Source organism: Xyrauchen texanus, chromosome 33 (genome assembly GCF_025860055.1).
Source record: "Xyrauchen texanus isolate HMW12.3.18 chromosome 33, RBS_HiC_50CHRs, whole genome shotgun sequence".
NCBI classification, from domain to species: Eukaryota; Metazoa; Chordata; class Actinopteri; order Cypriniformes; family Catostomidae; genus Xyrauchen; species Xyrauchen texanus.
In genome coordinates, this window is record NC_068308.1 from 36,238,752 (window position 1) to 36,250,526 (window position 11,775).

Consider the following 11,775-nt stretch of genomic DNA (forward strand, 5'->3'; position numbering starts at 1 on the left):
ACCATGTTATTACCTTTTATTCAAATGCTCAGACATATTTGGAATAAAATGCATGATGGGTGCATACATTTTCAAGAGCGACTGTAATAACATTTGTGATGGTGCATATGAAAGAATAAATCTGTTCATTTGTTTTGCCTGTGCAAGATTGTAATGGATGCCGTTTCTTGTTTTGCGGTCTAGCTTTGAACGAACCAACAATCGACTATGGCTTCCAGAGACTGCAGAAAGTCATTCCCAGACACCCAGGTGATCCGGAGAGGTTGCCCAAGGTCAGTGAAAAAAGAAAGAAAGCTATTTATCATAGAAATGTCAAAATGGGGAAACAATTCACTGCCCAGATAAGTTAGCGCACACAATCACTTTTGGAAAGTCATCACTATTCAATCCGGTGTGTTTGGATTCCGCCCAATTTTGCACAAACTTTCGCCATTCCAAAATGGTTCAATTAAGTATTTTTCCACCCCAGTAGGCAGTGGCGATTGTAATCTAATCGGAGGCCTCTTTCTGATGTGTGATTATTTTGCTCTTGTTTTCCTTTCATTTTACAAAGCCAGATCCAGTTTAATCTTTTGTTTACAGAGCTTTCTGTTAAAGTCCTTGTCTTAGCAGGTTAATAAATGAGCTTCACGTGTGTTAATATGGGCAAGCCCTCTCTCTGGGCTTTTTAGGTTAATTTATAAAAAATAAAAAAAATCCATTCAAATTCCACAAACCATGCAGTTTGCATTCAGGTTCCCATGTGGTTGACACGTATTGCAGTTCTCTTGTTTTGATGTGTGACATGAAAGACAAAGCGTGCTGATCGGACCTATTTTTCATTCTTTGATTCGCTCCTCTAATTTTTTTTTTGTGCTCATTTGGCTTTGATAGGATCTATGACTTGTGCCCAGCTAATAGATAACATGCTAATTTCCCATATGAGAGTAGCACAGCATCAAGGGCTTTTCTTAATAAAATGTTAAGAAATTATTTTGTGCCCTGTTCATGGGTGCTTGGTGTGAGCTGACCACCACAGAGGCCTAATAACAGATATCATACAAACATCTATTAAAGCCCAGCATGGGAGAAGCTGCTATCATTAACTTCCACTAGAACAGCTCTGGAACGCCACCATTGCAGACATGCACCAAAAGATGAATTCCAAAGATTCTGTCCAACGCCACATGATGTGTTTCAATTACACTTGGCTCACTGTCTCTGTGGAGGCCAATATCTGGAAAGGAAATCTAATTTTCCTAAATGCCTTAAACTATCCATTATCCCAAAAAAAAAAAATAAAAAAATAATCATTTTTATTTTTTTTCCCCAAATTTTTTTTTTTCAAAGCCACAGTGAGCCAAGTGTAATAATTTCAAAGGCTCAAATCTAATAAAAAAAAAAAAAAAAACAGTACCTGGGTAGTTGACGTAGGTTAAAATATACATTTATGTATAAGAAAAGGTGTATATCTTAGGTCCATTGTTTCATTGTATGAACAAAGGTTTAATGACAGTGAATGGTGACCGAGGCTAACGTTCAGCCTAACACCTTTTGTGTTCCATCATTTATGGAGGTTATTTTACTTTTTAGGTGAACTATACCTTTAAATAGTCTGGTAGTGTGCCACATAAATGTTTGAAGTACAAATATTCAAAGTAATCTTTTAAAAATGCCATGTATAATATTTGCAAAACAAAACAAAATGGAAAAAATTGTTTATATGAAATAGTTGTAGATAAATGATAGTGTGTCGTGCTGGGTCAACCCACCTACAGCAAAGATGTGCATAGCAGTGGCGGAAAGGACATATTTTCTTTCTTCTTCGTGAATCGTGTCTGAAATTTAGGTAAAGCCCCTGCACCATCACACAGGAGCGGTTCCAATAAATAATATAAATATTTGATTTTGGATTCTAATGGACCCAAATGTGAGTTCAGTGGCATGTAAATGAAAGTGCCAAGTGATTCATCATAGTTACTGCAGCCGTCGCCTTCTCTATCGCGTTTGAGGGTCACAGCCGGCGCCACGCAAAGCAGCAATTGACCCTTACACATATTCTCAATGAGAGGCGCAGCGTCTGGGAGAAGAGGCTGCATTAGATGTTACAGGCGCGAGACAGACCGCAGTAATAAGAGGTTTCGGGGGAAGGGATGTACACAGCATGTTAACAATAAGGTAAAGCCGTCACACTCTCAAAGCCTTCTCGAGTCCACTGTAGAGTTGATGATACGCCCCTGATATCGATTATTCTGTTTGGCCCTTCTTTTTAGGGGATCTACATCGCACATGCTTTGATGTGACTATGATTGTAGCAGGACAGAAAGCCAATATGGTGTGCATATATTGCATTGGACATCACTTTAATAATGCAGCAGCTACACACAATGTAGGATTGTCACGATACCAAATATTTCAGTAGTCAATCCTAATACCAGTGAAATTTCACTCAGAAATGTATGAATATTTTTTTTTACCATTTATTAAGTTAGATATTAATCAAGAAAGACTGTCGACTACCATATTGGCAAATTATTTTTCTTTGTTTATAGTATCGACTTTGCAGTATCAGCATCCCTAACACATTCACAGTGAGACTTGCTCAGAATTGAAATTTACCTCCATAATTTTAGATCGAAGGGGAGGGGCATTCAAGGAGTGCGTTAATATACGAAGATGGCGAGAGAGAATCAAAGCAATATGTGAAGTCACTCATGTGATGAGGAAAGAGATTACTGAAGGGACCTTCAATTCCTCTTTCTTTTTTGTCCTTGTTTGAAATCAGTTTCATCCATTTATCTCTATACACGACAGAGACAAACACAAGAATGAAAATCTGATTATGTCCTATACTGAGATGTAATCTTTATTGCGAATCATATAGCGGTAACCTGTTGGCCGTATTGGCACATTTATCAGTTCCATTAGCCCTTCTGTCTTGCGTCCCATTTCAGCTCGCAAACACCAATCTATTCCGCTTCCATTTCAATCTAATATACGAGAAAAATTATTAGAAATGCATTCATGTTGAGCAATTACCCAAGCATTAAAATTCATCTTCCTTCTCTCTGCATTTGCGAGGTAGCTACACATATTGGCCCCGCACTCCTCAATGTATTCAGCACCTGAGGCAAGAACTAACAGAATAATTGCCTTACACTTTTATAATGACATTAGCACCTCCAGCCCCTCACCTCACTTGGCTTCTTTAACAGTGGTGATATATACCACTTGCGATATTCAAAAGTGATACTAACAAGTTCTCCATTTAAATGATTCTCATCCACAGGCGGAACAATGAGCTCTTGTAATAATAAACCCTTGCATTTGTCACGAAACAAGCCTTGGGATCGTTTTGGGCTTAAATAGTTTCTGTCGGTCTAACCTGCAGTCTGTTATAAGAGAGAAGTCAATTACACTTAACGCCGGTGCTCTGAAATTTACATGGAAATGCTTCTCGAACACCATTCACCGCTAATCATATTCTCAGCGTGAAGCTGGGAGGATGAGAGGGGTATGCTGGAACAAAACAAACTCATTCACAGCCTCCTCCGCTGATTGGCCGATGCATTCATGGTGCTCTTAATGCAGATAGGCTCCTACTTCAACTTGGGCCGCTAAATCCAGTTCATTAGCAAAGACAACTCGTACCAAACGACAGATTAGTGTTGAGAGGTGCCGTGATTTTCTTTAAACTATCCTTATGTCTTTTACTCTCATCCACCATATGGATGAGAAGTTCAAGAAGGGGTCACCCACGTACGGTTGAGGCTATAGGGCGCGGGCATCGTTAATTGCGATAATCACCAGTTAAAATTGGGAGGCATGTAAGACGTCTTGTGATATGACAGCTGAGATGATAAGTAATTATTAGTGGCTCAGAAAAACACTTAATCTTGCTTAGAGAGAGCAGAGAACCATGATAGAGCAAGACTAGGACAGCTGGGCCTTTCAATGATTCTACCTGCCGAACGACAAGTGTAATTCTTTATTTGTATGCAAACTAGATGCATGCGACATGAAACAGAGCCTTCAATTTCAGAGGTAAATGCCCATTTGAAGAATCACTCATCCGGTTACTCTCAGGTTTGGAGTGTGTCTCTATAAAACGTATGGCACACGCTCGGGCCTCGACTTCTGTGATTAATCTTGATAAACAGACATCCAAGATGGCGAATGTGCATGGGAATGGAATAGCCATCCAGCCATGATAAAGGAACTCTGAGCTACACGACTGCACTCGCAAGGACAAGGCAGTGAATGTGGTTACACTACAAAGCAACTTGAAATCTTCATATATGCAAATATATAAAAAGAGAAGTATGTACCTTCAAAACCGTCAGAAAAACAGCTTGAACTAGACTAAGGTGGTTTAGCTGCTCTCCCTGCCTTGCCAAGTCGATGTGTTGCTGTCTGGCAGGTGTAAAAGTGGTCAAAATCCTTAAAAGAACATCAAAATAGACAGGGCTAAATGGTTTGACAAAGCAAATCTACCATCTAACCCACCTTAGGATGGTTTTAACAGCTTTTTTTCAGTTTTTATTTTTGGTTCAATACAACTTAAGCTTAATTGCATTTTTGACATAATTTTGATTACCACAAAAATTAATTTAGACTTGTCCCTTGTTTCTTTAAAAAAAGAAAAAGATCTGGGTTACAGTGAGGTACTTACAATGGAAGTGAATGTGGCCAATCCATAAATGTAGCTACAGTAAATAATGTAGATGTGGCCTTAGAGCCATCCTTAAACTGATAAAAATTCTCTGCACTCTCTTTTTCTTGGTTATGATAGCCAAGTCAAGTGTCAAACCTAGATAATTCATTCTAAATCACACATGTGTGCTGCAACAACAATATAACTTCTTCAAACGCTGCTCTGGTTTTTCTGTTTGAGGAGGAAAAAGAACCCACGATAGCAGGCAGCCCATACAAAATGGTTTATAGACGCTTGCGTGAGCCTTGTTGGCAGCTTAGGTGTAATTTTTGAAGAGAAAATAGGCATCAGGTTAATCCTTGTTGTGTTATAAGTGGGGGGAAAGCTTGCAGACAGGGATAAGCAAGAGTTCTTGGCATCCATGTCCCAGCGCACAGCCTCTCAGCCCGCTCTGGAGAGGAACTCGTTTATGAAGTCCTTTACAGCAGCTAGAGAAAGAGGGTTAATTGAAAAATGTCCTAATGTCATTATGAAAGAACTAGATTAACCCAAGCTAATTCACTTTATTGTCCTGAAGAAAGAGGAACGGGCATTGAACTCTTCTGCAAATTTGGGCCATGAATTAGGGGTGAGATGTTGTCTTTGACGACTCTGCCAGTTTAATTAAGATATAGAAAATGACTCATTGTTCTTCTAAGCTAAAGTGTGTGGAATTATCAGCCAAAGCAGCGTCTGTCTTTGATCCTCGACGGCGTGCTGGTGTTTGTTTGTTTAATACCCACAAGTCCACAGTGAAACGCAAGTCCTTATGTTGACTCATTTAGCTTAAGTTACACAAGACTTCACTCATCAAGTAATAAAAATGTATGCATTTTGATATTATATAACTAGTAATGCTTTTAATTTCTTTGATTTAGACTCTTCACCTTGTGTATGTTTTGTCTTAAGAGAGATATAGTGTGTAATTTAACTTATGAATACCTAGACCCACATGCATGCATATTGTTTATGGGTGATTAGGTATCAGGTGATGGTGTTTATGTGTCTTTATGACTAATTATGTTGTATTCTGGCTGTTATTACAGGAGGTGTTGCTAAAACGAGCCGCTGACCTTGTGGAAGCCCTGTACGGAATGCCACACAACAACCAGGTACAACCTCAAGCTAACGAAGCGCCTTTTCTTGTTCTCTACATGGTGGTGGTAATTAAATCAGCCTCCGTCTCCTTTTGCTACATTTCTGTATGTTTTAAAGCTAGCTGGAGGTCACTGTAGCCGGGTGAAAGCGTGTTTCTCTCGAAATTTAATTCGTGCCTGTGACTCTTGGTGCAAAGAGACGATTTAATCACTCAAAACGCATGCACACAGCCAGGTTTATTTAAATAGGAGGATAACCATGAACTTGGTCCTAAAAGGTGCACTTCTGAAATATATTCTACAGAGGAGTGCAGCTATGGTTGAGGGGTCTAATAAATATTCAGAAGAAATGATCCATTACATTATTTCCTCCCAGTCAAATAGCACAGAGGTGAAGATATTGCAATCCAACAACAGCTAAACAAACGGAAGACTGGTGTCACTTTGTATATGCGAAGAAAATACATATTTATTTTGTTACCCCTCGTCTAGCTGGTCTTGCAGTCTAACCAGCTGCCAAGAGTCTCTCTCTAAAACAATCAAAATACACCAGATTGGTCTTGTTGGAAGACCAGCTAAACAATTTAGGCTGGTTTTAGCTGTTGGTACTAGCAGAAATTGTGTTTACCAAGGAATGAAAATACTCAATTATAGATCTCTTGCCTTAAGTTCTTTTGAGAACATACAAATAACTTTTCTCTCTCTGTTTTTGTGTTGTAGGAAATCATTCTGAAGAGGGCTGCAGATATCGCAGAGGCTCTGTACAGTGTACCACGTAACCACAACCAGATCCCATCCCTCGCCAACACGGCCTCTCATGGCGGAATGATGGGCGTCAACTCCTTTGGTAGTCAGCTCGCAGTCAACGTCTCAGAGACCTCACAAGGTAATGACCAGGGTGCGTGGCCCTGAGCGAAGATAAACTGCAACCGAATATGACAAAAACCACTTGATTTGATTGGGTCTAACCAGTGCCATCTTGGAGAAGGCAATTATTTGCTAACATGTCATTTCCACTTAAAAATGGCTAAAAAAAATCCTTAAACCAGCCTAAGGGGGGCTAGCAAGACTTCCTGCCTGGCCAAGCAGGTTAGACTGGTCTGTTTGGATGATTTTAGAGGAGGCTTTGGCACTTGACAGATTGATTAGGCTGGGGGACCAGCTGGCCAACCAGCTAAAAATCAGCTTGTCCAACTAAACCAACTTAAACCATCTAAAACAAGTTGGCTTTATCAGCAGGGCCCTGGGTCTAAAATAATAGAATACAAAACATTGATAAAACATTTGAAATATTCAGCCCATGTTATTCATATGAATATCAAAACAAGGAATATATCTTAAAAAAAAAGAAATGCTTGCAACGATTAGCGGACATTAGCGAGTTGCTAGCACTATGAATCATGGCACAGGCTGGTAGCAGGTTTATCTTTGCTGGCTGTATATTGCATAGATCCCAGGAGGTGCCTGACCCTGTCCCCATCTCTCCACTGCAAACCTGCCAGAACACGCAGCACTATCTCACACACTGCATTTAGCCAGTGTACTGATAATAGGTTTACACCTGTTCCATTGTTGCCTCCACTAAGGTTAGGACATGGAAAAAAAAAATCACACTGGAACACACGCTAACACATTGAATATCCTCCTTACGAACATGGAGGTGGATTCAATGCACAGCTGTGCGTAATGGCCAAGTTAACACATTGGGCCTTGAGAAACACGAGCAAATATCTTTGGAGACCACTCTTATGTAAACTGTTGCATTGGCAATGTATGAACAGTTACAAAGTTTACAAACAGATTACGCAGAAATGTATCATACACGTTCACGTTTATATATAGTTCATGAACCAATTCTTTTGTAAATCAGCATATGTATAGAAATTGTTCGTAAAATTGTCTCATTAACAATGCATGTAAGAATGGTATTAATCATGATTTACAATTTGTTATGTACAGTACATACACCGATCTTCCACAACATAAAACCACCTGCCTAATATTGTGTAGGTCCCACCAAAACTGCGCCAACCCGCATTTCAGAATAGCATTCGAAGTTGATATTCTTCTTACCACAATTGTACAGCGCGGTTATCTGAGTTACTGTAGACTTTGTCAGTTCAAACCAGTCTGGCCATTCTCTGTTGACCTCTCTCATCAACAAGACATTTCTATCCACAGAAATGCTACTCACTGGATTTTTTTTTTGGCACCATTCGGAGTAAATTTTAGAGACTTTTTTGTATGAAAATCTCAGGAGATCAGCAGTTACAGAAATACTCAAACCAGCCTGTCTGTCACCAACAATCGTCCATGCTATGTTATCTAATGGCCAATCGTGTGGCAGCAGTGCTGTGCATACAATCATGCAGATACGGGTCAGGATCTTCAGGTAATGTGCACATCAACCATCAGAATGGGGAAAAATTTGATCACATTGGGCATCACCAGATGGGCTGGTTTTAGTATTTCTGTAACAGCTGATCTCCTGGTATTTTCAAGCACAACAGTCTCAATAATTTACTCTGAATGGTGCCAAAAAAAAATCCAGTGAGCAGCATTTCTGAAACATCCAGTGAGTGGCATTTCTGTGGACAGAAATGCCTTGTTGAAGAGAGAGGTCAACAGAGTGCTAATCGAATAGCTTCGAATGCTATTCTGAGATATGGGTTGGCGCTCTTTTGGTGGCAAGAGGGAGACCTCTTTTTACAAATTTACAATATTAGGCAGGTGCTTTTAATGTTGTGGCTGATCGGTGTATATGCATTCGAATTGTTCGTAAAACCATTCTTGCATAAATTGTAGCACTGACAATGCATTAAAAAATGGTTTTGTCAATGCTTTATAAAGAAATTTGTTATGTAAATTAATTATTCATGAAACCATTTTTGCGTAAATTGTCTATTTGACAGTGTACTTAAGAATGGTTTTATGGACGATTTATTCACAAATCCATTATATAAATATGTTTATAAATTGTTTGTAAATGTTTACAATAAATTGTCACAATGACACCATTTACATAAGAATGGTATTATGAACCATTTCTAGCCCTAACTGAAATTTACAATATACATACTGTATATTTATATATAATATAAATATAATTTTTTCTTAAAACCAATCTGACAGTTAAGCATGTTTTTTTAAACAATGTATACAGAAATTCATAATGTACATATGTATGAATATAAAACAATTGTTACATAAATTACAGAACTTTATTATACAGTATATGTACAGTACATTTAAATAAATTAAAGCTATTGTTCTTAAAGACATCCCATGCACATTTGAGCGACCAAAACTAGGAGACTATACGAGTTAGCGTGCATTTTCAAAAAGATGAATATTTAAATATTCCACTCAATGTAACAGATTTTGCACAATATCTTTTGTCTGCAGTCGGCTACAGTCGCAACACAAGCAGTGTGTCACCTCGCGGTTACGTGCCAAGCAGCACCCCGCAGCAGTCCAACTACAACTCCGTCAGCAACAGCATGAACGGCTACGGCAATGCAGGAATGCCCAACTTGGGCGTCCCCAGTTCACCGGGATTCTTAAACGGCTCCTCCGCGAACTCTCCCTACGGCAGTAAGTATCAAGGTAATTACGACCCCTCCCCCCACGCTCTCTCTGTACCCACCTGTGCTTCTCTTTCCTTTTGACACTCCTCTGTTGTTGTTTTGTGGTTCGTTTGTTTTATTATTATTTTTTTATCTTTTGGGAATGTGTGCTACTGGATAAAAGGAGGGGTGACTCTGGAGGCTGAACAACCGAGATATAACAATCCGACCAATCAAAACTCCCGATTGAAACAAAAACAAAAACAAAATGACAAAAAAGAACAAAAGAAACCAAACAAATTTAATTGAAAATTCAGCTCAGCTAAGCAGGCCACCAAAAACATCACACAAACAAATGTTTTCGGGGAGAAAAAAAATTACCCAATCAGAGTCGATTAAAACACCTATTATCCAGACAGTGGCCGAGGCAGGACATCTCATCCCATTCCAACCCCATTTTTTAATTTACCTGATTATTTACGTATTTGTTTACTTTCCCTCCCCTCAAAATGACCCAAACACACACCCACATTTCTTTGCCCGTGTCCTCATAATCATTTCTCCGTGATTTGTTTTCATTCCATGAATATGATTTGAAAAAGAGGCAAGGCCCCGGCTCTCTCATTCTCGTCTGTAAGAAGTGAACTCTCTCTCTGAGTGGTGACTATGTCTGCTTTGTTGCAGTCGTTCCATCGAGCCCAACAATGGCAGCCTCTTCGGTCAGCCTCTCTTCAAACTGTAGCAGTACACACGGCATTTTCTCATTCTCACCTGCAAATGTCATCTCTGCAGTGAAACAAAAAAGCGCCTTTGCTCCAGTTGTCAGGCCCCAAGCATCTCCACCTCCTTCTTGCACCAGTGCAAATGGCAATGGACTTCAAGGTGAGAGCCGACTCCCTGCTTTTAGAACGCCCCGCAGTTGCCTCACCTGTTGGGTTGCATTATTGCACTCTGGTACCCAGAGACACCATCCATTCGCCATTCCTGCTGCTTAAAGGCATAGTTCACCCAAAAATGTAAATTATGTTGTCATTTACTCATTATAGAACACAAAAGATGTTAGGCAGATTGTTAGTTTCAGTCATCATCCACTTGCAGACTAACATTCTGCCCAACATCTTGAAAACGACTTAATTTTCATGTTTGGGTGAACTGTCTCTTTAACAAACATGGCTGCCTGTATCAATTATGCATTTGTGTGTGGATGGGTGAATGGACGAATAAGTGCAAGAAGACATTATGCATGCGGAATGTAGAATGCATGTGCATGCGTGAGCTTATTTATTTATTTATTTATCTTTCATTAATGATTAAGGAAAGTTAAGTGTCTCGTGAGACTTGTCCACTTTCATTCTCGAGTGGCCGGGATCGATATAACAAAAAGGCGCCATATATCCGAAGCATTGTATTCATGTTTAATTGCCGTGTTTGATCCTAAAACAAAACATCTAACAGGGCCATTTTGAGGGGAGATTACCAGGAACATTGCTGGGGGGTGGTGTATGTATGGGGGGTGCATTCATAACATTTTGTCCCGGGCCCTGTTCATTTAAGCCACGGCCCTGTATGTAACTCAACAAAATTGCCTAAAAAAACACTACAATTCCAATCCAATAATAATCAGCCTCTTTTGCATTCAAACTGAGCTGAACTAGGTATGTATTAATAATACAATCACAAATTCCCCATTAACTGACCCTACTGGGATCCTGGACGCATATCGAGACTCCATATTCTCTTTGCCTTGGATTAAGGATCATGTTATACATGGCCTTGATAAAACCCTTACATCAAACTCCCATGTATTTCTTATGAATGTTGCACTGAAAAAATCATGTTTACTACAAAAGTAACGCAGGCGATGGAACCAAAAGGGCAGAAATGTTAACATATCATGCTATACACGCTGAGCAGAACACTACCATCAATGAAAAACATTGCTGGAGAGAAACGTAAAGGACTAGTTCAAACAAATATGGAAATTCGGTCATTATTTACTCACCCTCATTGCTTTCGTGAAACAGAAATGGAAATTTTAGGCAGAATGTTTGTGAACAATCCCTTTAACAGGAGACGAAGTGATTAGAAGCCAGGTTGAATGTGATTATAAGAAGAAAGAGCAAGAGAATTTGGAATTCTCGGCAGGGCAGCGTCATTCAGTAAATTAAAGACTTGCTCTTGCTGTTTAGTGCGCTCGTATTTGCACTTCGTCAAGGCCCAGTTGTTTGCTTTGAAAACATGTTTTAGCCATAGCGTGTGCAACTGAGATTAATAATGTTAGACCTAATGAACTGAGAAATTAAAGTTCATGCCACTACATGCATCTACTTATTAATATGTGGTTTGCAGAAATTAACGAGGAATGCCACAACATCAGATGCCTTGGCAAACTTAAAAGCACTCCAAGCATGACTCTACAAGTAAGTCGAAAGCGGCAACA

At 39.4% G+C, this 11,775-nt stretch overlaps 1 protein-coding gene across 15 annotated transcripts in view; it reads left to right on the forward strand.

The window, feature by feature from the left end:
* LOC127626790 (transcription factor COE3) overlaps nucleotides 1–11,775 on the forward strand; it is a 110,269-nt gene that overhangs the window by 95,122 nt on the left and 3,372 nt on the right. For 4 of the 15 annotated variants that reach the window (XM_052102825.1, XM_052102826.1, XM_052102829.1 and 1 more), the window contains exons 11-15: nucleotides 184–272; nucleotides 5,719–5,784; nucleotides 6,490–6,655; nucleotides 9,175–9,375; nucleotides 10,020–10,217. In XM_052102825.1, coding sequence (XP_051958785.1) covers nucleotides 184–272; nucleotides 5,719–5,784; nucleotides 6,490–6,655; nucleotides 9,175–9,375; nucleotides 10,020–10,217 — 720 coding nt within the window. The remainder of the gene's footprint in view (nucleotides 1–183; nucleotides 273–5,718; nucleotides 5,785–6,489; nucleotides 6,656–9,174; nucleotides 9,376–10,019; nucleotides 10,218–11,775) is intronic. The other 11 variants (XM_052102827.1, XM_052102828.1, XM_052102831.1 and 8 more) reach the window with 5 other exon arrangements.